Source organism: Lampetra planeri, chromosome 19 (genome assembly GCF_965212315.1).
Source record: "Lampetra planeri chromosome 19, kcLamPlan1.2.h2, whole genome shotgun sequence".
Lineage (NCBI taxonomy): Eukaryota > Metazoa > Chordata > Hyperoartia > Petromyzontiformes > Petromyzontidae > Lampetra > Lampetra planeri.
In genome coordinates this window covers 7,879,533-7,907,508 of record NC_136125.1, presented here as the reverse complement: position 1 = coordinate 7,907,508, position 27,976 = coordinate 7,879,533, and the positions used below count along the sequence as shown (strand labels likewise).

The following is a 27,976-nucleotide window of genomic DNA, read 5'->3' as shown; positions in this document are numbered from 1 at the left end:
CATCAAAGTCGCCTAAAACGCTACGCACATTTTATTAATACTCAACATTGGACTAGTTTAAAAAAAACACACAACTCCAACAAAAATAAAGTCTATTGCGGGAAATAACGCTAGAAACACGCACGGTGCCACACTAAAAGTCTAGCCCTCCTGTGTGGGGTGGTGGGGGGGTTAGCGTGCAGGCAGGGGGCGGGGCAGGGGGCAAGTCGTCGAAACGCGCCGGCCAATCACACGCGCGTGCGAGCAGAGCCTTGTCTCAGCACGTGGGTGGGTGCACTCTGTTTGGTCTGGTGTGCACCTTGCACTAAAAATGGGTGCACTTTGAATGTATGCTTTCTATGACGTTTAATTTATTTTGAATAAAGTGACTATATTGTTGTGATTATAAGTTCACTACATGTGCTTGCCTCGAAGGCGTATTTGCCTCGAAGGGATTTTAAATTATTAGCAAGGACGTATAGAATTATTCATGCTGTTAGCAAGTAGTTGATTCACTTTTGAGCACTTATTTTCAAATCTGACATCTCGGACTGAGAGAGGGGAGGGGCAGGAGATGGCAGTACAGCCATCGGCTTGATCCACATAGGGCGTGGTTCTGTCTGTGGATTAAATCCGTTTGTGTGTTATCCCCACGTGTGCATCAGTTTTCTCCACGCACTCCTGTTTGCCTTTCCACAAGTCACACACTCATCGATGGAATGGCCAAACATCCCGACGTAGCAGGACCCAGCGTAAAAATGAGTCTTCGAACTCAGTCAGCCTTTCCCGTGTACAAAGAATAGACTTCGTGTTTTGTGTGATTGGAAACGCGGGTCTACAGGTCACAATCTGCCTTAGAGATATAACTTTTTTTTACCTTACCGAGGGCCGAATAGGACTCTGAAGCACATTCAGTGGCTCGCCACGCAATTGACCGTGTGCTCAGAACTCCGTGAAAGGAAACAGGTGACCGATTAATAATAATTTCAACTTGTATCACGCCACACAAGAGGAACAACATCCAGACAGTGAACCAGCGCCAAATTCCCTCCCACCCCCCAAGCTCTGCCATCCTCTCTATATACGAAGGTGTAATCGGCCAATTAATGAGTGTTTAACACGTGAGAAGAAACCAAAGCACCCGGGCAAAATCCACGCGTGCGGGGTGTCCGCGGTGACGGATGAAGATCGTTTTGTGGGCCGTTTCGAAGTGGCAGTCGCCCTCGTGTGGACGCGGACCTTACCCAAGTGAAGCCGTGGGCCGCATCTGGCACGTGGGCCGCACGTTTCCCACCCCTGCTCGAGCCCGATCGCTACAATTATACCAATTACGAGGTCTCGTTACGCAATTAAACGCTGTGCTTCAGTACTCGACGATCAAAGAGCGACCTCTGAAACTTCCTTTGCTCCACCTACCCAGTGTTTCCGGTGCTCTGGTGGTATTTTGAAAGAATAAAAAAATCTATTTTTGCTTCTTTAAAATATATATATGTGCCTTAAAATGCGTTTAATTATAATTCCAATTTGTGCTTCTCTGGGCGTCACGAGACGAATAGATTTCCATTGTCGGAACGATCGCAGCTGAGCGGTTGCGTCACTTTGTGCTCCAGTACGCCCGTGGGGAAGGTGACATCGCACCGCCGATGTCACCTTCACTGGGCCTCAAATAAATTCCACAATAATTGGCACACGTGCCTTGTTAACAGCATTTGTCGAAATGACAACGCTCGAACCGAAACTTAAATCCTCACCGCTAAACGTGTTCTATATTTATGTGAAAACTACCTTATACGCGGTGGGACTTTTCTGTGTGTGCTGTCATCAGTGACCCAGGTCTGAGACCATGAAGTCGTCACCTCCCTTGGGAAGCCGAAGCCGCTTTCATCACGGGAGGCAGCAACCCCCGACCGATTCGAACCCGGGTATCCCTTTGGAACTTTCTCGGTGACTCTGACACGGCCTTTGTGAACCCTATAAACTATTTTTATTTTACCATGTAAAGCCCACTGAGCTAACGGTTCTTTTTCAGAGGCGACCTGGCCACAAATTATAGCTCAACGAAGTGGTGTATCGCGTGGAAATGTATAGCGTTCAAATAAAGCGCATGTTTTTTCTAATGTCGAGGGAAAAAACCGGAGGGTCCGGAGAAAAATCCACGCGACCACAGGGAGAACATGCAAACTCCAAATATACAGCAGGCATCAGGGTCGAGGTCAAACCCACGACCTCCTGTATACCAGGCGAGGCAGATAACATCTCGCCACCGCGGCGCCCTGTTTAACTCTCATTGTCAATGTCACGGCAATTGGTGGCCAGGTGTCTGTCACCAGCCCCGTGTGGCAGACAATGCTGTCGCGATCATGCAGTCCCCAGCCATTTATTTAACGTTGGCAGTTAAAACCCCACGGAACCCATCACAGTGATGGCAGGACTACGGCAGAGTATACAACACACGGTCGGAAAGTTGTGAGCTTGATCCTGGGTTAAGAGATCGATTCAGCCCATCATTGTTATCCCTCTGGGGTCGATAAAATAGGTACCACTTCATGGGCAGTCAACAGTGGTTGTCGTATATGGAGAGACTGGCCCCTGCCATAGAACTGTGGATCGTTGACAAAACTCGGGGGGGAGGGGAAGAGAGATGCGTGGTGGTTGGAGAGGGGTCTTGGCACAAGTGCTATGGTAAGTAAGCGAGAGATTGAGTGAGTGGGTGCGTGAGTAAACAAGCGAGTGATTGAGTGAGCAAGTCAGCGAGCGAGCGATTGAGTCGGTGAGTGAGTGCGTAAGCGTTTTTCTGCCCCCCTTTGTTCTGCCGATCTCTGGGTGCCCCGTGGGCATGAGTGGGAGTTGGACGCCTGCTCCCTTCACAGCTTGGTGCAGTAATCCTCCCGTCGGTAGAGGCGCGAGACCCCAAAGTTGTACACCAGCACGGAGCAGTAGATGAGCTGCGGACACGTGGCACAGCATGGAGTAGGCAGAGGGTCAAGCCAGGGATCATGGTGGGGTCAAGGGCCACGGTTGATCATCATCATCATCATCATATTCAGCTGTGATCTACCCATTAATGGATGGAGGCCTCCCCAAGCTGTCAATATCTCTCATGGCCTTGCGATGCAAAAATCCATCTTTAGCACCAGGACACGAAGTGATCTCATCACTCCATCTCCATGGCGGACGTACTCTTGGGCGAGTTCCTTCCATCGACTGCAACTCCATTATTAGTCTCAACCACCGGCCATCGTTCCTTCTAGCGACGCATCCTGCCCAAGCCAAAGTGTTTGGAAAGCATTCCATAATAGACGCGTACGCACTATTTCCCCAAACTTGTTTCTCATTACCAAAGCATGCGTGTTACAGCCTAGGTGTGTAGCTATTCGAGGGGTGAGCAGTAGTGTAGCGGTTAGCGCACAGCACTATGAACCCTGCAACGCGAGTTCGATTGCCGCTCATGACCAACATTGGTGACGAATATCTGAACCAATCCTGGGCCTCCCCTAGCTCGACTCAGCCTCAAATAAGTACCTGGTGTGCTGTGTAAAGATTGCCACTAGGGAGACAAAGACGGCTGGACGTGGTGCTGGCCACATAGGTGCTCATTAACAGCACTTGCCCCAACAGTCTGTTAAGGTTATACGCGGAATCTTTGTCTTTGCAGCTACTAGAGAAGAGCTAACGTAACAGCCAATATTGTGATTCGTGATAGATTTTCCCTCCTTTTTAATTCCCGACTCCCTGAATCTTCCTGAAGATGCTCGATGCGGTTTCGAGTGACACGCCACGTATCCAATTGCTGCTACATTTAGTTGCGGCAATCGTCCTTAAACTTGAACCGGTGCACCGCGTGGCAAAATTTTATTCGTTTGGCAGCGTGGGGTCGTGGAGAGGGAGGGGTCTTACGACAAAAAATTTGGCCGGAGCATCACACGGCCTGACCCCAAAATCCAAGGGAAGAGCCGCGTGCGTGTCTGGGCCACGTCTTTCTTTACGACCGCCGGGGTGACGGCACGAAGGCGGTGCCCGGGAGTTGTTGACGCGCCGCACTCACCATGGACAGCACGGTGAGCGCTGCTCCCGCGCTCGCTGCCGCGTACAGGTAGAAGGCGGTCGTGAACTGCGGGGGTTGGCGCAGGGGGGAGGAGGGTGGGGGCCCGGGGCCAGGAAAGGGGTTACAGAGAGGGGATTCAGCGGTTACGACTGCTCGATTGCGTCTGCTCAGTGAGCACCTGCCCATACTGGACATCTGTGAAAAAATAGTTTCATAGCTCATTGGATTCATCCAGTTAAAATAAAGATTCTGATTCGGGTTCGGGTCTAGAACGTCACAAGCTCAGATTCAATGACGCGGTGGCGAGATATGGAGTTTGCGTGTCTCTCCCCCGTGGTCGCGTGGATTTTTCTCCGGGTCCTCCGGTTTCCCCCTCCACGTTTATAATCAACGCTACGCATTTAGAGTATTTGGCTGCTGTAAATGTCCACGTGATAAGCCACTTCGTCGAGCTATCATTTGTGGCCAGGTCGTATTTAAAAAAGAGCTCAATAGCTCAGTGGGATGTGCCTGGTTAAAACAAAAAATAGCTGAGTAGTTGAATAGATTATTTATTATAATTGTTTTTTTTACCCTTCTATCTGGCAACAAAACTGACACTTTTTTTACAAAGAGTCATGTTTGCATAGACCACAATACCTGCAGCCATAATGCAAACAAAAAACATAACTCTGATAATATATGCACTGTCCTTGAAGTTGATTGGTCCACACCCGAGACAGCTTTCCTTAGAGCCTAGTCTCACATGGGTTGGACCAGATGACGCCAAAAGGCGCACAACTCAAAGACAATGCACCATCATGCACCATCATGTGGTCTATGCAAACATGACTCCTTGTAAAAAAAGGTGTCAGTTTTGTTGCCAGATAGAAGGGTAAAAAAACAATTATCATATTTTTTACTGACAAATGAGGTTCCAATGGTGAGATTTTTTTATTGCCGACAATTTTTTTTATCACGGAATCGTTGCAAGCCGGCCTCACCTCGGAGCTGTCGCACATGTCACTCAGCGGCGTGTCACACAGCACCCCCGCGGTCTCGTTCCACGGGATGACGCCTGTTCGCGCACGCGCACGTTGGGATGGGGAAGCGTGCATGTGCGCGTGTGTGTGTGTGCGCGTGCAGTCGTGCGCAAGTGTTGTGTGCGTACAGGGTTGTGCTCGACATTGCGTGTGAAGGTATTTGTACGTATGCATGCGGAGTTTTGTGTGTGTGTGTGTGCGTGGAATCGTGTGTTGGTTTGTATATGTGCGTCGTGTGTGTATGTGCGTGCCATTGTGTATGGCGGGTTTTGTTTGTTTGCAAAATTGTGAGTGTTGTGCGGTGTACGCGGAGGAGTTTCGTGTGTGTTTGTGTACATATTTCGGTGTTGTGTGTGTAAAGTTGCGTGTGTGCAGTTGTGTGCGTGTCAGTGCAGAGGTTATGTGTGTAGCGTTGTGTATGCCGGTTGTGTGCGTGGTGGGTGAAGTTGTGTGTGCGTTAAGTTGTGTATGCAGTGCGTGCGAGTTCCGAGGGTTCACAAGGGCAGGACGGAAGAAGCAAAGCGACAAAGTAGATTTAGACAACAGAATCAGAACACAGGGCAGCACGGGCGGAGGGACAAAGACAAAGATTCCCCGTATAGCCTTAACAGACTGTAGGGGCAAGTACTGTTAGCGAGCACCTATGAAGGCCGGAACGGTACACGAGGGGGTGGGTGGCCAGCACAACGCCCTACCGGCTTTGCTTCCCCAGTGGCGAACTTTACACACTGCACCAGGTACTCATTTGAGGCTGAGTCGACCTAGGGGAGGCCCATGACCGGTTCAGATAATCGTCACTGGTGTTGGCCGTGAGCGGGAATCGAACCCGGGTCGCCGGGTTCATAGCGCAGCGCGCTAACCGCTACACTACCGCTCCCCCCACACAGACACACACGCACATGTGGAGAGCGGCATTAGCATTGCGACAGAGATGTGGGGCAAGAGTCGTGACGGTTCAAGAGAGAGTGGGCGACGATGGCGGGTAAAGTGGAGGCGAGTGTGTGTTGGTGGCGGTGGCGAAGGTGGAGGTATGCAGTGCAAGGGAGTGGAGCAGGGAAGAGGAGTAGGTGTAGGGAGGTGCAAGCACGACGATTGACGAGCGACATCGCGAAATGGGACACCGTTACACATCCGCTGCCGTAAATAGCTCGATTTAGAAGCTGGGCTCGTGATGCAAACCGAGGCACCCGTGAGGTTAGTTGCCCAAACAGGAAGATTGGGGGACATGTCGCGCACGTTTCAAATCATCTGGCAGTGCAATCAGCTCGCTCCTCCGCGATTGATTTAAAAATTATCGTCGCAAAGTACGGGGCGAGCCAACAGTGACGGCCGTTATTTTTGGAGAGACTCTTGACTGTCCATAAAAATTTGGAATTTCCGCCCCTGGCGGTGGACCACCACCCACGCCGGAGTGGTGATTTATTCAAGTTTTTGTAAAAGTTCGCTGGCAAACAGAAGTTTATTTTTGAATAGTTTATACAAATACATATATACAAATATTTTACAGCAAACAAGTTCTAGAGTGTAAAATAATAAAAACAGACTTATACAGAATAGAAAACTTCGTAGCAATGACCTTGGCTTCACAGAGGATTTCATCCACAGGCGTACCCAATACATTGAATCTGTGCGTGGACTGAGCCCATGGCTGTACTGTCATCTCCTGCCCACCTTACGGGCACATAGATCAGATCGGATTAAAATACAGAGGAAGCTGAATGATTATATACATCCTCACGAGGATGCTTCCAAAAATACAATTTCGAAGTCAAAGAAGCGACATTTCACTTCACGCGGGACAAAACCACGTGGGCAAGAGAAAACCCACAATGCATTCAAGCGGGTAGCACTCAAAAGCTCTGCACAGATTGATTTAACAATCCATTGCTATCCTGCCATCTCGTGTGGCTCAGCCACGAGGCTTTCCTGGGTCGAATGAAGGGCAAGGCCGTTGTTGTATGTACTGTATGTACCTCTTCTTGGTTCTTTCGGTAAAGTCACGTAGAAGGGAAATAATAAAAATAAAACATAATAAAATAAAATTCTCACGACGTTTCGGCCACAACACAAGCAGCCGTCCTCAGATGAAGACAGCTGCCTGAAAGACAGCGCTCCAACGAACACTGCTAAGCTTGGCAGCGTATTTTAAGCTGAACTTCTTTCACACCGTACGTAGCCAACCGCGCTGATCGGAGGTACGAATGTACTGTATGTACCTCTTCTTGGTTCTTTCGGTAAAGTCACGTAGAAGGGAAATAATAAAAATAAAACATAACAAAATAAAATTCTCACGACGTTTCGGCCACAACACAAGCAGCCGTCCTCAGGTGAAGACAGCTGCGTGAAAGACAGCGCTCCAACGAACACTGCTAAGCTTGGCAGCGTATTTTAAGCTGAACTTCTTTCGCACCGTACGTAGCCAACCACGCTGATCGGAGGTGCGAATACGAGACTCGAACGACGGGGGACGGGGGGGGACGGGGACGGGGGGTGGGGAGAAACAGCGGCAAGGGGAGGAGACGGCGCCCATCCTCACCGAACTGGCGCAAGTCGACGCAGACGCGGCTGGGGGCCGGCGGGGCGGGTGACCCGGCTGGGGGGGTCACCGAGTGGCAGGCGGAGAGCACGGAGGCGGCCATGTAGACGGGCAGGGCCGAGAGGCCGAACACTCCGAGCCACGCGAGTGCCAGCACGAAGGTCAGCAGGATGAACTGGGACGTGCACGCACGCACGCACGCACAAAGACAAAAAAAAACCTCGTTTAGTCTTAACAGACTGCTGGGGCAAGTGTCTGTTAGCGAGCACCTATGAAGGTTCGAGGACTTTATGTTTTCATGGGTTTCATATCCACTCTAATAGGCTCATCAGCACTACCATCACCGCTGGTGATTGCGACCAACGTTTTCAGGCGATTTGCAGAATTGTGAAGTCTTCGTACTCAGATTGTGAATGTGTGTGAGTTTAATCTCAAACACACCGGTGTGCTGAAGTAGTCATTCATTTGCTCGTTTTATTTACGTGACAAACTTTACTAATTGGCTGTCGGGTGGTGGGGGGTTAACGACACATTTATATTTACGCGATCTAACCGCCAATAAAACCTTTATTATGCCTACGCGTTAAACCAGTGTTCTTCACTTTCAGAGGGTGGCCACACGTCGGTGTGAGGGCCGCTACAAATTTTAAACCATTGGGTTGGACAGCGCGATGACGGGGGGTGTTTTCATATTCGTCCATTGTCGGGGGCCGCACCAAAGTCCACCTGGGGCCGCTGGCGGCCCACGGTCCTTGCAATGAAGAACAACACTGGGTGAAGTATAGACGGGGGAGTGGGTGGGGGGTGAGGCGTTAGGTACCCAGCCGCTGACGCAGGTGGCGCACGCGGACGCGCCGCTACCCCCGCTGTAGGAGCGGCGGCGAGCGCGCGTGGAGGCGGCGCCCTCGCACAGCAGCACGGCGCCGTAGAGGCAGAAGGCCCCGGCCAGGCCGTAGAGCACGTAACGCAGCACGTCCATCCTGCGGGACACACGCACGGCCCGCATCACGACGTGGGACGCGCGGGACACACGCACGGCCCGCATCACGACGTGGGACGCGCGGGACACACGCACGGCCCGCATCACGACGTGGGACGCGCGGGACACAAGCACGGCCCGCATCACGACGTGGGACGCGCGGGACACACGCACGGCCCGCATCACGACGTGGGACGCGCGGGACACACGCACGGCCCGCATCACGACGTGGGACGCGCGGGACACACGCACGGCCCGCATCACGACGTGGGACGCGCGGGACACACGCACGGCCCACTTCACGACGGGGGACGCGCGGGACACATGCACGGCCCACTTCACGACGGGGGACGCGCGGGACACATGCACGGCCCACTTCACGACGGGGGACGCGCGGGACACACGCACGGCCCACTTCACGACGTGGGTCACGGGACGCGCGGGCATCACGGCAGATGTGCGGCGGCGGTGGCGGTGGGGCCGGTGGTGGTTGGTGGTGGCTATGTTGCTTGGGGGAGCGGTAGCGTAGCGGTTAATGCGCTGCGCTACCCGAGTTCGGTTCTCGCTCACTGCCGCCGACACCAATGGCGATTATCTGAACTGGTCCTGGGCCACCCCTAGGTTCGCTCTGCCTCAAATCAGTACCTGGTGCGATGCGTAAATCTTGCGCTGGGGAGACAAAGGCGGTCGGGCGTGCTGCTATCCACCCACCCCAGTGCCTGCGCAAGTGGACTAATCGCTGTCCGTTTATTCCATCTGAACGGGGAGATACAGCGTTGCCCCCTCGCACATATGGGTTTTTTTTCCGGGTGCTCCGGTGCCCTCCCACTCGTAAAATAAACACTCACCATTAATTGGCTGAAAACATTTTACAAGAAAAAAAATCCTATGAGTCGGTGTGGCTTTCCCTGGAAAAATAAGTAAATTATGATGGTGACATCACGATACCAGATTCATAACGCGGGTGGCATCGCGGCCTTGTATTAGCGCGTTCGCAGCTCGTTGCAGAGGTTAACGGTTTGAATTGATTCTTAATGCGGTGCGTATTAGCCACGATAATACTACGTGGCATTCAAACACCGTGGACTTTCAAGATCCCGTGACGAGTGTGCCAACGTCATGGTGCAAATTTGCCATATTTGAAAATTAACACCGCAAATGACTCAGTTGAGATTATACATGGCAGCAATCATCGCCCCCTGCTCGCAAACTAATACCCCGGGTCACTCTTGCAAATGAGACTCATTCTGGTCTCTTGAGTTCGCACCTGGTTAAATAAACTTCACTTGAAACAACATCACAAGAGACAGCACACCAAATTACATCGTACACTTTTCCGCAGCACTATATGCGATGTCATCATTACGTACTATCATCATCTTCCAGGATAGTCACTTTTCACCATGATCATGTTATCATCAATAGCACTACCACCCTTTCCATGATGCGACACCACCACGATCACCACAACTCCTTCCCCCCCCTACACAACGAGGGGTGTCGCGATGGTGAGATGTTAACTACCTTGCCTGGTATACAGGAGGTTGGAGGTTCGACCTCGACCTTGACGCCTGCTGAATATTTGGAGTTTGCATATTCTCCCCGTGGTCGAGTGGATTTTTCCCCACCGGTTTTTTTCTGGTTCTCCGTTTTTTCCCCTCCACATCCAAAAGCATGCGTCTAGAGTATTTGGTCGCGATAAAATTCCACGTGATAAGCCACTTCGTTAGCTATCATTTGTGGCCAGGTAACTTCCGAAAAATAACTATATAGCTCAGTGGGCCTTCATCATCATCATCACTGGGCCTTACGCCTTACCTAGTAAAATAGAAAATAGTTTCTAGTTCATAGTTTACAACCGCTGCTCTCACAGTTTTCCGATCCCTCTCCGCTCCCCATCCTCCCCTCCGTCGTCCGTGGGGTAGGCGAAGCGGTGGCGGAGCAGTTCCTCGGTGGCGCCGAGGGCCTGGTGACCCGCCCCGCAGAACAGCCCCACGCCGGCCAGGCACACGACGGTGGCGAGCAGCGAGCCGCACGGCGTGGCGCCCACGCAGCGCGAGCAGCGGCGGCGGCACCCTGCGCACACACAAAAGAGCAGAAGGTGCCCCCCCCCTGCATAGTGAGAGCACAGCAGAGGTCGCAAATGGGTTTTGATTCCTTACCCGTACCCGGCCGCACCAGGGTCACAAACGGGTACCTTTTTTGTGGATTTGTTTTTTTTCTGAATGGGGAGGGAAAAACTAGAGGAGCAAAATGCACATGACCACGGGGGGAAAATGCAAACTACTAATATACAGTAGCAGACATCGTCAGGGTGGGGATCGAACCCACGACCTTATGTATGCTAGGCGTGGAAGTTAACATCTCCTAGTCACCGCTGTGCCCCAGAGGTCGCAATCGGGTACCCGATACCCGTACCCTACCCGATACCCGGCCACCCGTACCCGGCCGTCACGCGCTTTCAGATGCGCTTCTGCGGCCGTCTGGAACACTCTTCCTTCTGAAATTTGGAAGCCACTGGGAGCTGTACACTTTTCACCAGAGGTGGGACAAAGTCATTGTTATGCAAGTCCAAGTCGAGTCGCAAGTCATCAAATTCATGACTCGAGTCTGACTCGAGTCCAAGTCACATGACTCGAGTCCACATCTCATAGGTGGGACAAAGTCATTGTTATGCAAGTCCAAGTCGAGTCGCAAGTCATCTAATTCATGACTCGAGTCTGACTCGAGTCCAAGTCACATGACTCGAGTCCACACCTCTGCTTTTCACTCATCTAAATTTAAAACAAATTTATTAGAACTGCTTTTTGTGTTTAGTTGTATGTCCACACCCCCCTCCCCCCGCATCTCCGATTAACACGGTTGGCTATGTACAGTGCAAAAAAGATCAACATACATACACGCATAGTAGCCTCGACAGACTTTTGGGGCAAGTGCCATGCGCGAGTAGCACCTGTGAAGGCCGGCTGCACGGCACACGAGAGCGGTGGTGTGGCCAGCACCATGCCCGGCCGAGCCTTGTCTTGCGGGTGGTGATGTTTACACATCGCAGCAGGTACTCATTTGAGGCTGAGTCGACCTAGGGGAGGCCCACGACTGTGAGATGTGATAATCCAACGTGAATGTGACTGGTCATTCCGTGTGGTTGGCTACATTTTTTTAAGGGTCACCAATAGAGAGACCTCCACCAAGTCACCCCTCGACTCAACTCCCTGGTCCCAGCAGCCTCCTCGATTGCTCATGCCAGCAGCGTAGAAGATCTGCATTTGGTTCTCCGGTCATGACCACACCGGGCGCTCTCACGGCCTCGCCACTGTCGAACCACCCTCCACGTGGACCATCTTTCAGTCCCGCACGGATGGATTTAGCTAGCTCTGGGAGGAAATTCTGCGCGCAAGCTTTTCTCAGCAATCCCATCGTTGCGCGTGCTGGAGCCTGGGCCTGCATTGTCGTTGCTGAAACGCCACTCGCTCCCTTTATTCGGAGTGCACGGCGATACTAACGAACCTTCAATCTGTCCCCCCCAACAACAAGGCACAATAGGAAGTTCGAGTGACGGTTTGTTGATTTTTGTTCCTGTCTCAAGAAACTGCCATCATTACCTTTCTGGCAGAAGGTGGTGGTGTGGGGGGCGGGGGACCTGGAGAATCCAGATTATTGAATCTTATCTTTGGCAACAACTGTCTGACACTGCACAGTTAGAGATGCAAGTTTCATCGGAGGCCATAATTGGGAGACAAAAAATGCACGAGGCACGAAAACAATGTTAATCTGTTTGCTTCCTCCATTAACACTTTCAGAAACCCAACCGGGCGCGCGTAATTTCCAAAATTTCAACTTGTCACGGGTTATTAATTGAACTGTTTCCCACACGTGTCGCTGCGACTCCTGATATGTGCATGATTCCCGCTCGCCTGTCGTCTAAAATTAACCCCACTGGCTGCACGAGCGAGCCACGGCCGGTGCCTAAGCATCAATTGGCCAGCCACCAATTATGTCGTAAACGAACACGCTCGCATCTAGTGCCGGATTATCCTCGTAGCAAAAGTAGCTACACACGCTACGGGCCCCGCACTTTCAAGGGCCCCGCGCTAGATGCTTTCAAGTTGTTCTATTACTATAGTACTATACCGCCTTCAACTTTTACGAACGACTGGGTGTTTAAAGTTAGCGATTTGTCGTAATATCTGGCTGTGTAGCAAATGAAAACATACAATTACTTTACTATGCAAGTTAAAAATGTGTGTTTTAATATTTGTGTTTTTTTTATTTAGAGCCCCTTTATAACGTATCCTACAGGCCCCGCACTAGCTTCATCCGGCACTGCTCGCATCCACCGTCGACTTGTGTCGCCCCCCCCCCTGCCGCGATTCGTGTAGTCAGTTGCCCCGTCAGCCACACTGCAGCTTCTCGTTCGTCCACGGAGTTCACTTCTCTCGTGGCACCCTCCGAGAGCCGCGGGGACGATAATGACGGCTCGCTGATTCTCTCATCCGTGCAAAGGGCGCCGCCAACTCTCTGATTCACTGTGTAACAAAAACATTTTTTTTCTCCCTGGGTAGTAAGTGTCCTTTTCTAATTGCTTATGCCTCAAAAGTACAGAAAATGGCTATGATTCCCCACAAACTTTGCTTTTGTGACCAGGACACAAAAGCAGGTTAATCATTAATCCACTGCATTAATAACGCTGTGTAACAAATTTATTTATTTTTTGTTGCTGGGTAGTAAGTGTCATTTCCTAACCAGGACAGTGATATTTTGAAGTTTACCTATTTTCAATGAGAAAACGTGTGCATTTGTGTCATTCCTTCACGTAAAGTCTTGGTCACAACAACAAAGTTTGTGTGGAATAATAGCCATTTTCTATACTTTTGAGTCATAAGCAATTAGAAAATGACACTTACTACACAGGAACAAAACGTGTTACATCGTGTAACGATTCACCTGGCGTCCACCATTGCAGCACGCGTGTTGCACCAGGGTCATTGCTCCCATCGACTGCGTTAATGCTCAATGAAATCCCCACTCGCATCGGTTTTTACAAGCAACGCTCCAGATGACAAAGCATTTGGTGATAGCTATTGATGTGCGATGAAGAGGGGCCATTGCCCGAAACGTCGGCTATTATGTTTCCTTTCAAGGTCACAGTAGTGTTATTGATGAATGGGTTGAGTTTTGTTTGTTGTTAGCTGTGCCCCAGAATAATGTTGTTGTCCGAGTAATGTCATCCTTTAGATGTGACACTGTGTGAGTGAAATGTGAGGTAAAATCCATCACCCTGAAGTTCAATTAATTGCTCTCCAGTCTCTAAGCCTGTGGGGTCTGCAACACATTCCTGCGGAGGGAACTGGTAGGGACGTTGGGTTGCTCGGTCAATGGCCAGGGGCAACGGCGGCGTGGTGTATTCCGCAAATATGCCCGACTGTGAGGGCGGGCACAAGCCGGCGTGAGTAGGTTAAACGTTGAGTTTTATAAGGGCACCACGGGGTGACCAGCCCCTCCCCACCCAGCCCCATCCCTCCCACCCCCCACCCAGCCCCATCCTCCCCACCCAGCCCCTTCCCACCCTCCCCTCTCCACCCAGCCCCACCCCTCCCATTTTGGACGCACGACGGACGGACACAATAATCCCCTGTGGGCTGGTGGAACCAGGTGGTTCCTACCAGTATTAACTGAAGCTTTGCATTGTAACTGCACCGTTACATTGAACCACTGCTCAACACTCGGTGCTACTGTGCAAAAAAAACATGGTCTTACAAACCCCAGAAGGTTTATCAGTGAGAATCTTTCAAAAAACGTTACTCTGTTTAAAAAGAAAAAGTGCTCTTTACTATTCCGAAAAAAACCCCAAAGATTATAGATTGTGGTTTAGCGGAATTAGTGCACTTTATATGCAATATTGAATGCCCCCTCATTGGCTCCGGGGATCACGTAGCCCGCTCCTTCACATACACACAACACATCACCTCAACACATTAGGTGCTTGCTAACAACACTTGCCCCTACAGCCTGTTACAGGCTACACGGGGGATCTTTGTCTTTGTTGTGTGTCTGTAGGTGCTTGCTAACAGCACTTGCTCCTACAGCATGTTACAGGCTACACGGGGGATCTTTGTCTTTGTTGTATGTCTGTAGGTGCTATTCGCTAACAGCACTTGCCCCTACAGCCTGTTACAGGCTACACGGGGGATCTTTGTCTTTGTTGTGTCTGTAGATGCTTGCTAACAGCACTTGCCCCTACAGCCTGTTACAGGCTACACGGGGGATCTTTGTCTTTGTTGTATGTCTGTAGGTGCTCGCTAACAGCACTTGCCCCTACAGCCTGTCACAGGCTACACGGGAGATCTTTGTCTTTGTTGTGTGTCTGTAGGTGCTTGCTAACAGCACTTGCCCCTACAGCCTGTCACAGGCTACACGGGAGATCTTTGTCTTTGTTGTGTGTCTGTAGGTGCTTGCTAACAGCACTTGCCCCTACAGCCTGTTACAGGCTACACGGGGGATCTTTGTCTTTGTTGTGTGTCTGTAGGTGCTTGCTAACAGCACTTGCCCCTACAGCCTGTCACAGGCTACACGGGGGGGGGTCTTCATCTTTGTGCGAGCAACGACGACACGAGAGAGACGTGTCTATGTGTGTGTCTGTCTGTGTATGTGTCTGTCTATGTGTGGGTCTGTCTGTGTGTCTGTCTGTGCGTGTGTCTGTCTGTGTGTGTCTGTCTGTGTGTCTGTCTGTGTGTCTGTCTGTGTATGTGTCTGTCTATGTGTGTGTCTGTCTGTGTGTCTGTCTGTGGGTGTGTCTGTCTATGTGTGTGTCTGTCTGTGTGTGTGTCTGTCTGTGTGTGTGTGTCTGTGTGTGTGTCTGTCTATGTGTGTGTCTGTCTATGTGTGTGTCTGTCTATGTGTGTGTCTGTCTGTGTGTGTGTGTGTCTGTCTGTGTGTGTGTCTGTCTGTGTGTGTGTCTGTCTGTGTGTGTGCTTGCTCCTCATACCCAACGCCTCCTCCTCTTCGCTCGCGATGCTCGCTGCCATGTCCACTCGCCTCCTCTTCCGCTGACTTTCTCGCGATTACCCCGTCGATTGGTGCCGATGCTGCTGCTGCTGATGGGTTGATGGCCGATGTTGATGATCAAGACGACGATGACGACGATGATGATAATGCCCTGATTTATTTAGTTGTGGTCAGCCTCCCTTCTATCTCAGATTGTTATAACGACCGTCGTTTTCCCGTTTTTTCCTATAATGTACAGGACTAAAGTTGTACGCGTTACGAACCCCTCTATCGTAAGAGATGTAAATTAATCGCTGCTCGGGTTAGCGTCTGCATGCACCGGCTTTCCATCACGACGTCTCATACAGAATAACACTCCACGGCGCTTACTCAACCCACTGCGAGATGAAGGGCCTCCCCCACCGTTGTGTGTGTCACGGGGGGGGCTTGGGGGGTTGGAGGGTTAATTGTCCATACTTCACCACGCTGGTCGCTGCGGTGTTGGCAGAGAAGGGAGGCGGATGCGGCGATACGGGACCGGCTCAGATATAACTCGCCGCTGACGTTAGCCGCGTTTCGTGTGCCGGTGGATCGAACTCAGGTTGGAGGGGTTTTCGCAGCGCGGCTGCGCTAACCGCTGCGCCACCGCTCCGCCGCTGATCCAACAACAACAAAGTCGTCGTGGACGTTGTTAGGAACATCCAAGGACGTCGACGATTGTCGCGGCTTGGACGAGACCCGAGTTACTCTCGCCTATGATTTGTAGCAACCTCCGAGACTGACGTCCCCCGCATAACGTCAACTCGACGACTGCGAAACCCGACTTTAGACTCGCAAAGCAACGACGAGAATATGAACGATGAGATTTTGATGATGATGATGATGATGACGACGGTGGTGGTGATGAAGAGCGAGTCGATTCGTGTCCACGTCAACAGCTGGGACGAGTGGAGAAAATGCGTTGTCTCCCGAGTTTGTCTGTCTCCCAGTGTCTGTCTGTCGCTCCCTGCCTCTCTCTCTCTGTCTTTCTGTCTGTCTGTCTCACTGTCTCAAACTCACCGTGTCTCTCTCTCTGTCTTTCTGTCTGTCTCACTGCCTCAAGCTCACCGTCTCTCTCTCATTGTCACCAGTCTGTCTGTCTCACTGTCGCAGTTTCTGATCGCGTTGCTTTCAGCTGAGCGATGCTGATGATGCTGCCGCCTTTAATCTGCTCCTGACGACGATGATACAATTATTTTTATACTGATGATGATTATGATGAATACTACGTTTGTTTTAAGGTTGCTCTGTCTCTCCGCCCTGCGTGTCACAGTTGCTTCGAAGGAATTAATTAATGAAGGCTGGAATTGAGGGTCTCTTCACAGAAGAGCCCTCATTATTGATCACGGAAAAGCCTCGTGCATCGGGGGACGGAGGCTTAGTGAGGTTTCTTTTTTTTTGGGCGGGGGGTTGAGTTTGTCAAGCCAGGGGTTAGTGACAGTTATTTCATTTTCGCCAATATTATCGTCATCAAAACACTGTCACTACCACCATCATCAAACTTCTACATCGTGATCAACACCACCACCACAAGCATCATCAACAACACCATCGTTATCAACACTACCACTACTAACTATATTGTCATCATCATCAGACCACTACATCGCAATCAACACCACTACCACTACCATCAACACCACCTTCATCAACACCACCAGCCACCACCACTATGTTGTCGTCATCATCATCAAATCCACTAACATCAATCTTCAACATCGACTAAGCCGCTATCATCAACCACCACCCACACGACCCTCATCAAATCATCGTCGTTGTCATTGCAATCATCATCATCATTACCTCCGGGGTCGGTAAACTTGCAACTGGTTAGAGGGAAGTCAACATCGATTTGCCGTTGTTGACTTCGTTGTACATCGCCGCGCTCATGATTACATTGGGGCTCTGACTTAGAAGTCACTCAAAGACAAAACTTCTCACACGCACGCAGATACACAACAACAATAGCCGCTCTTTGCCGACTCAGTGACGGTGACGTTACCACAGCGCTTGAGCAGCGCTTGTGCCAGGCGAGGTGCACTTTAAGGCCATCACGTGAAGTGAGGAAGGCTTGGCTGGTAGGATAGGTCACGGGGCTGACCCGAGTGCCACATCCACTTACACACGACAGCGATGACACCGGTGTCACACACCAAAAAACTCCTAGGTTCGATTCCTGCCTCGGCCGACTTTTTGTGTGGAATGTATATGTTCTCCCCGTGTTCTGCATCGGTTTCCTCTGGCTTCTCTCATTTCCTCCCATCGCTATAATTATTTTTTAAATCGCCACAATTATAACTGGCATTGACCAGAAACATCACGACGTTCAAATATCACCTGCAAATTTACTCAATTGAGATTCCACATAGCAGCAACATCGCCACCCCTTGCCCCTACTCTGAAAACTTGGCAAGACACTTCTGAAAGGGAGCCTTGAGACTCGGTGATTGGTTGATGGGTAAACTAGCGTAACAACCATCATAATAGTACACACGCATGTACCAAAGACCCCCAGTGTAGGCAGTGTGTTGGGGCAAGTGCTGCTAGTGAGAGATCATGTGGCAACGTCCCACACCTGACCGCTTTTGTCTCCCCAAATGCTGGCGTTTTAAACACATTAAAGGCTGAAATCAACTTACGGGAGACCCATCATCGGCTCAGATGTCACTCGCCACTGCCGTTAACAGCGAGTGGGAATCGAACTCGGGATTCTGTGGTCGTATCCCAGTGCGCGCTAACCACTGTGCCACCCCTCTTTACACATGCACACGCTATATCGCACAAAACACACACACAAAACACCCCACAGCACCTGCGCCAGGCTAGGTGCACAATTGAGGAGGCCCACACACAGGTACATACGCAAACACATCACCCCCCACTGCGGCGCGCGCGTGCGTGCGTGAGTACAAGCGTCGCTTTAGCCACCCCCCACCCGCGCAGCGATGTGATTGCCGGAGTTGGCGCGCGTCCCGGGTGTGAAGGCTGGACGCTTGCACGCGCCTCTTTAGGGCAAAAAAAAGTGCTACATAGCAGAGCGGAGGAACACAAGAGCGGAGGAACACAGGGAGCTTTGTGATGCCGCACGCTCTCTCGCTCCAGAAACCCGTGAGTCCATGCCAGCAAGAGCTATCCCTGGCTCTCTCCCTCGCCCTGTCTCTCTCTCTCTCTTTCACTGCCTCGCCCTGTCTCTCTGTCTCTCTCACTGCCTCGCCCTGTCTCTCTGTCTCGCTGTGTCTCACCGATTCTCTCAATCTCCATGTGGCCCCCTCTGCGTCTCTCCACGAATGTGTATTTGTGCCTCTGTACCAGGCTCCCTATCTCTCTTCGTGGCTGTCTGTCTCTCCCTCCATCTATATGTACACGAGCATCTATCTGTCTCTGTGCCCTTGCGCGTGTCTCTCACTGTGTCTCTGTTCCTCGTGTGTCTACCGTCTGTCCACTCTGTTGTCTGTCCTCAATACGCCTATCTCCCTGTCTTCTCTCCCCTATCATTGATTTGCCTCTCTTTATTGTCTCTCTGTATCGTTGTTTCTCCGTGTCTTCGGCGTGTGTCTGTATGACTCTGTGTCTCTGTCTCTAACTCCCCCGTGTCTATCTCTGCACCCCACCCCTCCCTTCTCGCTCTCTCTCTCTCTGCTTTTCTCTCTCCCCCCTTTGCACTCTCACCCACAGTGGCGTAGCGTAGCGCGGTTGGCATGGGCCCTGGCGAACGGAATGAAATGCCACCACCGCCACGCCGTACAACCCCCCTCCCCTCGTCGTATCCCTCCGGCTCACGGTCCCTGTGCAGTTGCACCGCCTGCACACCCGATAGCTACCCATCTCCTAACCTGCCTACCCACAATGTCACCCTCTGCATGTTGCCACTCTTCCATCACCACCTCCTCTCTGGCTTTCCTCTCTTCATCTCCATCATCATGAGCAATGGTCAGGGGTCGGCAAATTTCTGCTCCGGAGCTATTAAAGTACTGCTTCGTGGCGTTATTTATTAATGACCGCCGCCGTCTCGTATTCACGTGATATATTGAGTTTTTTCTATATAGAATTCGAAAAAGTGGCTGCTGCTATTTTGATTCCAGACCCCTTGCCATGGTCTATCTACTGCTGGATGAAAGCCTAACTCGAGTCGGCACCATCCCTCTGCGATGCCACAATCCGTCTGCCTCGCTTCAAATGCCCATGAGCGGGACCCAATCGTACAGTCACGAAAGCTTCAAATCTGGGACCCAATCGCTTCATCTCACACACGCGGTCATCAGATAGAGACGCTAACCATTGACTTCCTGACCGATGGAATTTCCTAAAATTGTTCTGGAAGGGGGATAAGAATCACATTTGGAACAATTGCAGTCGAGTTCCATTATTATATTTAGAAAAGTGCGAACACTCACGTTTCCAATGCAATGTTTGAGTTCGTTATTTTGAAGCTAGTCCCATTACATGTTGATATCAGGAGGTTTTCAAGAACGCCGATTGTAAATCTTACAAAGACATCGTCGTGGCGATTGTGCCATGCTAGGTCCGTTTGCAGGTCACGCGCACTGGCAAAGGCTCGCTGGCAGGAGGGGGTCACGGCGTGACCCTTAACAGACTGTTGGGGCAATCAGTGGCGTGGCCGATTTACCACAACCGGTCGCATTTGCCTCCCCAGTGCGGAAGTTCACACACAGCACACATACTCGTTTAATGCTGAGTCGACTTAGGGGAGTCCCAGCACATGATCAGATATCACTCGCCATTGTTTTCTATTTGTCAGCAATTGAACCCAGATGGCCGTGATTGTAGCAGAGTTGCGCGAACCGCTGCACCACCGCTCCCCACCTACGTACTGTACTTACATAGATATCCTTAACAGACTTTTAGTGGCAAGTGCTGATCGCTAGCACCTATGAAGGCCGATAGGCCCACCAGGGGGTGGGTGGCCAGCACCGTGCTTGGCCGCCTTTGTTTCCCTTGTGGCGATGTTTACACATCGCACCAGGTACTCGTCTGAGGCTGAGTGGACCTAGAGGAAACCCAGGACCGGTTCGGATAATCCTGTCCCTCGTTTGAGCCTGGCTAGTAGAGTACTTTGAATGGCGAGTGGCGAGATGTTAACTACCTCGCCCGGTATACAGGAGGTTATGGGTTCAACCCCGACCCTGACGCCTGCTGTATATTTGGAAGACTATCCGAACCGGTCCTGTCGGTGACCGTGAGCGGGATTCGTTACTGTGATCACTGGGTTTCGTAACGCGCCGATCTCACACGAAGACAAAGACACACGTACACAAATGCCTAATTAGGTCCCGAGGAGCAAACGCTGTTAGCGAACGCCTATTGAGACCAGGCACGGTACACGAGGGGGCGGTGCATATCCCGCGCCACGACCCGCACACACTCATTACTATTCTCTCTGCTGCTCTCCCACGCGCCTCTCTCGCACTCTCACCCCCTCTCCCTTGCCCCGTTTGTATCTCTTCCAAACATTTTTTCTCACTCCCCTTTTCACTCACTCTCTCTCTCACTCACTCTCTCTGTCTGTCTGTCTCACACTCTCTCTGTCTGTCTGTCGTCTAACTCTCTCTCTGTCGCTCTGTGTGACTCCTCCCCCCCCACTCGATCCTTCTCCCTCCCCCCACCCCTCTCTATAGCAATCTCTCCATCAGTCGTTACATTTCACATCCTTTTAGAGTCAACAACATGGACAAAACATGCCCGAATCTGTCTCAAAACTCACGACTCCCCCCACCCCTTCGTTATCTCTGCTCTACGAAGGACCATCGCCCGAAACGTCATCTCACGTGTACCTTTTGTCAAATCCACTGCTGGATGAAGGACTCCCAACGCACTGGCGGTGGTCATACAGATGATTTGACCATACTTCACCACGCTGGCCAGTGCGAGTTGGTGAACACGGGAAGCATAGATACCGACAGCGTGGAAGTGCAGTACAACAATTCAAGTTGATGCACCGCCCTCTGCTGCCCATCACGTAGCCCCTGAAACCCCATGACATCCTGATTGTGCACGTGCTATGAAGAAGGGCCATTGCACGAAACGTCGCCGACTTGATGTTTGCTCGCAATGCCACAGTGTTATTGACGAATGTGTTGAGTTTTCTCTGTTGTTGTTGTTGTTTGTGCGTAGTGGCCGCCCATCCAAATGCTGTCCAGGTTAAAAAAAAATCCCTACTTAGCTTCCGAGATTTGCCAGGATCGGGCACATTCCGGGTGACTCGCTTCATCGGCCAGAATCATTCTGGGAACTGCGTTCCGGGCCCTTCCATACGAGATGAAGCACTGGGCGTTATTCCACAAAGACACAAGTACACAAAGGATCCCCCTTATAGCCTGAACCAACTTTTGGGGCAAGTGCTGTTCGCGACCACTTATGAAGGCCGGCACGGCACACGAGGGAGTGGGTGGCCAGCACTACGCCCGGCCGCCTTTGTCTCCCCTGTGGCGATGTTTACACATCACACCAGGTACTCATTCGAGGCTGAGTCGACCTAGCAGAGGCTCGGGACCGGTTCAGATAATTGTCACTGGTGGTGACCGTGAGCGGGAATCGGACTCGGGTAGGCCGGGTTCATAGGGCAGCGCGCTAACCGCTACACTGGTCCTGGGCCTCCCCTAGGTCGACTCAGCCTTAAATGAGTACCTCGTGCGGTTTGTCAACATCGCCGCTCGGGAGACAAAGGCGACCGGGGCGTGGTGTTGGCCACCCACCCCCTCGTGTGCCGTGCCTGCCTTCATAGCTCCTACTCGCTAACAGCACTTGCCCCAGCAGTCTATGAAGGCTACACGGGGGATCTTTGTGTGTGTGTGTTTGTGGCAACGTAACGGAGCCCAGGTGTTACCCGTTGGGCCCTCACCTGGTATAAATAAAAGCCATCTGACCATCTATTTCTCTGTTGATCAGTCTATGAGTGTATCCAACCCTGTCTTTCTTTAGATCTATTCGTCCATGTACACTATGTGTCTACCTGCCTGTCATGTATCTATCTCTCTATCATTAGCCTATCTTCCTATGCTGTGTATCTCTATCACTTTTGAATACATCTATCGATTCTGAATGTCTCCCCTGTCTCCGCTACCTCTTCTGCTGAATACATGGATATCCTGCCTCTTAGAGCTCCGCTGAATACAAATCTCCCTCGAATATCTCTCTCTCTCCTATCACTCATCTTTCTCATGGCGAATCAGTGTCCCGACGTCATCCTCCAGCCGCAATCTCTCCGCTTTCTTATCCTCTCTGCCTCAACACACGGACCCCCCCCCTCTCCCTTTGTATCTCCTTAACTATCTCCGTGTTTCTCGCCTTAGCTCTCTGACTGTGTCCCTCCTGTCTCTGAATCCGTCTGGCTGTCTCTTTCTCGCTGTCTCTCCGTGAGCCTGTCCATCTCCGTGTCTGTCTCCCTCGCTCGCTCGCTGTCTGCCCCTGTGTGCCTCTGTCAGTCGATCTCTCTCGAACTATTTGCGTAGTGTCTGTTGCTCTCTCTCTCTCTGTATATATCTGTATGTATGTGCCTCTCGTCTCTCTCTCTCTCTGACTGCCTCTCCGTCTCTTTCCCTCTATCCCTCTATGTGTCCCCCCTCGCTGCCTCTCCCCATACCTCTCTCTCTCTACCCATGCCTCTCTCTCCCTGTCCCACTCCCTCTCCCGATGCCCCTCTCTCTGCGTCTCTGTGTGTCTCTCCCCATGCCTCTCTCTGGTCCTCTCTCTCTCCCCATGCCTCTCTCTCTCTCTGTCTCTCCCCATGCCTCTCTCTCCCTGTCCCACTCCCTCTCCCCATGCATCTCTCTCTGTGTGTCTCTCCCCATGCCTCTCTCTGGCCCCTCTCTCTCTCTGCTCCCCACTGCGCCGTGCACGTGCCCCGCATGCGTGATCAGTCGCGCGCTCAGCGATGCCTCCCAACGCAACCGCGCTCCTAGAGTTCTTATAAAGGGTGAGGGTGGGGGGTGAATGTAAGGGGTGGGGGTGAGGGGTGGGGGTGAGGGGTGGGGGTGAGGGGTGGGGGGTGAGGGGTGGGGGGTGAGGGGTGGGGGTGAGGGTTTCGGGGTGAGGGATGAATGAGGGTGGGGGTGGGGTGGGGGTCAGGGTGTCGGGGTGAGGGATGGATGTGAGAGGTGGGGGTGAGGATGTAGGGGTGAGGGATGGAATTGGGAGGTGGTGTGTGGGGGTGAGGGGTGAGGGGTGGGGGTGGGGATGTAGGGGTGAGGGATGGAAGTGAGAGGTGCTGGGTGGGGGTGGGGGTGAGAGGTTAGGATGGTAATGGTGGGTGGTGGTGAGGGTTCGTGCAAGAATGGTGTTGTGGGTATTTTTTGCACGTGTGTGTACTCTGCCACACGAGTTTGATTCCCGTTTGCGGGAACTAGCCATGAACCTCCCTGAGGTCGACTCAGCCTCAAAAGAGTACCCAAGGCGATGTGTAAACATCGTCACGAGGAAGTTAAAGGCGGTGGGGCGTGGTGCTGGCCACCCATCTCCTCGTGCTTCGTGCCGGCTTTCATCGGTGCTGCGCGCTAACAGCACTTGCCCCAACAGTCTGTTAAGGCTACACGGGGGGTCTTTTTCTTTGTTGTGCCGGCGACCTGAGTTCGATCCCCGTTCACGGTCAACACCGGTGACGATTATCTGAACCGGTCCTGGGCCTCCCCTAGATTGACTCAAACTCGAATGAGCACCTGGTGCGGTGTGTAAACATCGCCACTGGGGAGACAAAGGCGGCCGGGCGCGGTGCTGGCCACCCACCCCCTCGCGTGCCGTGCCGGCCTTCATAGCTGTTCGCTAACAGCACTTGCCCCAACAGTCTGTTAAGGCTATACGGGGGATCTTTGTCTTTGTGGGTACGTGCCCCTCGTGCCAACCTTAATTGGAACTCGTTAACGGCACTTGCCCCAACACTATACGGGGCATCTTTGTACGTGTGCACGCGTGTGTGTGTGCTTGTGGGGAGCGGTGGCGTAATGGTTAGCGCACTACGCAGCCTTAACTGAGTTGTACCTGGTGCAGCGGGTAAACAACAGCACTGGGGAGACAAAGGCGGTCGGGCGTGGTGCTGTCCACCCACCCCCTTCATTTGATGCCCCGGCCTTCACAGGTGCTCGCTCACAGCCCTTGCCCCAACGATCAATTCAGGCTACACAGGGTGGTGATCTTTATCTTTGTATCAGTGTGGGGTGCGTGGACGAAGTGTCTTACACGAGAGGGCTCAAATGTGGACGCACAACAGCTTCGTTGCTGTTTTGACCGTGATGACAGCATAGTCAATAAGCACACGGAGAACCCGGGAGCGAGAGTGAGAGCAGAGAGAGAGAGGGGGGGGAGAATGCCTGACACAAGGGGACACACACACACAGAGACGCCGACACACAGAGCTTGCTTGCGCCCTAAACTAAACACCCCCTGCCAACGCATTAAACCCGCAACAGCGCCCCAATTGTTCTGCGTGTCTCGCGCCTACGAGCAAACCATCCGGAACCCGCCTGACCCCCCCCCCCCGTCAAAAGCTCAGCAGGTTTTGAGCCTGGCTAGTACAGTACTTTCAATGGCTGTTGGCGAGATGTTAACTACCTCGCCTGGTGTACAGGCGGTTGTGGGTTCGACCCCGACCCTGACGCCTGCTGTGTATTTAGAGTTTGCGTGTCTCTTTCTCTATCCCCGTGGTGGTGGCGTGGATTTTTCTCCGGGTCCTCTGGTTTGCACCCTCCACATTTAGACTCAACATGCGTTTCAGAGTATTTGGCTGCTATACATTTCCATCTGATAAGCCACTTCGTTGAACTATCATTTGTGGCCAGGTCGCTTCTGAAAAGCGACGTAGCTCAGTGGGCCTTGCCTGGCAAAATAAAAATAGTTTTCTAGTTTTAGTCTTTTGTCGGTTTGGGTTTGCGAGCTGGCCAGTAAATGGCAAGTGCAAAAAATGATTCTTGAATCCATCTGTGCGGAACTTTGACTCTTGCCACCACCCCCGCCCCCCATATGTATGGATGTGTGCGAGTTGGGATTTCTTCGGGATCTCCGGCGTTTTCCCGCATGAAGGCACATTCTTATTCGAGATAGAATTGGCCCAAACATCTCACAATCTTAATGGAGCAGGAGCCACGTGAAAAGAGGGCATTGAGACTCGGCGAGGCACTGCCGCAAAGGCAATTGACACTGGGAGGCCAAACAAGTGTCGGTTCTGAACAGATCAAGGGGGTATGTCACGATGGAGGCTTTACCCACGCCACATCGGTCATGGGGGTTGTTTGACCATACTTCCCCACGATTAGTGCGTGTTGATGAAGTGGTGGGTGAGCGCGCGGGTGGGTGGGCTACGGGGGAGGGAGGCGGTGGTGCTGACGGGATGGGGTTCAGTCACCGCTCGCCACTAACGTTAGCCGTGACCGGCGAGAAATTGGAAGGGAGGAGCGTACGTACAAAAATAGTCCATGCGCAGGTCTCCCGTACTGGGGGGGTCTACGGCTCATGAGCCATAAATACCCGCTCTGCCATCCTCCCCCGTACGTGCGTCAAGAGTCCACCATCCGTCGCCTATGTATACGCCTCTTCTGATATGTCTGGCTGATGCTGCTGCTGTCGTTGTTGTTGATGTGGTTGAAGTGGTTGTTGTTGTTGTTGTGGTAAATATGTTCATAAACACGCGCGCGTATTAATGTATTTTTTTGTTTTTTACATTCTCACCGACTCCCAGAACTATTTTAATCAGGAGGGTCCTGCTACATGGGAGATGTTTGGCCAATTTCATTTAAATTCGAGATGCCACATGATCTCACTCGTGATGTTGTTGTCGTCGTCATCATCGTTGTTCTATAATCACACTTTGATCCTGCCACATCGGAATGTTCGGCCAATTCCGTTCAACAATCGTTTTGGCTTCAACCAGCGAACCCGCAGGAACCCCGACGCTCAAAAACTCCGCACAGACCGATTCAATAATTCCATTGCACAGTTACTGCCATCACCGTAGCCACCTCGCAGCTCCGAGCAGTGGCCGGGCAGTCTCCCATCGAAGACGGCTGCTATTGTGTAACAACAACAACAACAATGGTGACGTCACCTCTCTGAGCTACGAAAGCCTCGCTCGAGTCTCGCGATGCTTTCCGCAGGAGGCTCCTGCGGAAAGTTCATTGGCTAATTCCCTTCGAGTCGGGTGCTGACGCTGCTGATGCTGTTGTTGTCGCAGCATCCCGCGCCTGCTTTGCCCTCCTAATCTCTGCCGATCCCTCGACATACGCACTCCTAGCCCACCACAGCTCCCCCAAGCCCCATCCACCCACCTCCCCCACCCACAAATCAATTGCGTGAATTGCTCTAATGTAAACACGTGCATCAAGGCCCCCCCCCCCACCACCGCCCGAGCCGTGCCGTGTGTCAAGTTCACGGCCTCTAATTACCACCACGTCCGTCAATGAACACGGCACCTCTTGTATTGTGTACACACATACACACATACAGTATATACATGTACTACAACAACAACAGCAGCAGCAGTGTCATCCGAAAATCATTTATTGTCTTCACACCAGCAACGCTTTTCTTTAGAACTGTTTTTTTGCGTTTAGTTGCGTTGTCATTCCCCCGCACCTCCGATTAAAACGGTCGGCTACGTACGGCGCGAAAGAAGTTCAGCGTGCGTACACACATTGCAAAGATGGCAAGAGCAAACCGATCATGCGTGTGCAACGCACTGCGCTCTGCCACTCACCCATGACGCTGTAAGTCCACTCGGAAGATGCGAAGTTGCTGCTGCTGCGGTTGTAGGTGGCGGTGGTGGTGGTTGTTGTGGGGCAGTGCGTGAAGAAAAGAGACACGCAGAGACAGAGAGAGAGGGAGAGAGAGAGAGGGCTGTGTGTGTGTGAGAGAGAGAGAGCGCGGCGCTCCGAGCAGCTTTGTGCACGGAATAGCCAAGCGCGTGGTCGCGTCCTGGCGCTTCCGAGCAAGCGAACGTGACTTGGTTTGGAAAAAATGTTTGGTTCTGAGGAGGGAGGGGAAGGAGAGAGAGGGAGAGTTATAAGGAGGGTGGGTGGGTGAGAGGGAGACGGAGAGAGACGCACGGGGGGGGGGTTGTATGGGGAGAGATGGAGGGAGGGTGGGAATGGGTGAGAGGGAGGATTGAAGTGATGATTGTTGGATAGATGGACGGTGGGTGAGAGGAATGGGAGAGATATGGGAGAGTTAGAGAAGGAGAGGGATAAGGAGACAGAGAGAAACACACGGTGGGGGGGGGGGTGAGAGATTGGTGGATTTAAGGGATGGATGGAGGGGGGATGGCAACAGATTAAAGGGATCGAGGGAGAGTGGTAATTGAGGAGAGGGATGGAGGGAGAATGAGAGGCAGGGTGGAGAGGATGGATTGCGACTGGCAGGGTGGTTGTGAGAGAGGGATCTAAGGGATGGTT

General features: G+C 52.0%; 1 protein-coding gene across 1 annotated transcript; it reads right to left on the bottom strand.

Moving 5' to 3' along the window:
- Positions 1–13: 13 nt before the first annotated feature.
- LOC144724041 (neuronal membrane glycoprotein M6-b-like) lies at positions 14–27,601 on the bottom strand. The gene is made up of 7 exons (XM_078602867.1): positions 27,283–27,601; positions 10,433–10,637; positions 8,403–8,562; positions 7,583–7,757; positions 5,008–5,081; positions 4,025–4,090; positions 14–2,924 (listed from the first exon to the last, which is right to left on the bottom strand). The coding sequence occupies exons 1-7, from the start codon at positions 27,284–27,286 to the stop codon at positions 2,844–2,846; spliced, it is 765 nt and encodes a 254-aa protein (XP_078458993.1). The 5' UTR covers positions 27,287–27,601; the 3' UTR covers positions 14–2,843.
- Positions 27,602–27,976: the final 375 nt, after the last annotated feature.

Excerpts from the sequence above, each read along its gene's own strand:
- LOC144724041 (XM_078602867.1), bottom strand. Across the intron at positions 4,091-5,007 it reads ACATGTGCGACAGCTCCGAG|TTCACGACCGCCTTCTACCT; the intron begins GTGAGGCCGGCT and ends CAACCCCCGCAG. Across the intron at positions 2,925-4,024 it reads CGCTCACCGTGCTGTCCATG|CTCATCTACTGCTCCGTGCT; the intron begins GTGAGTGCGGCG and ends ACGTGTCCGCAG.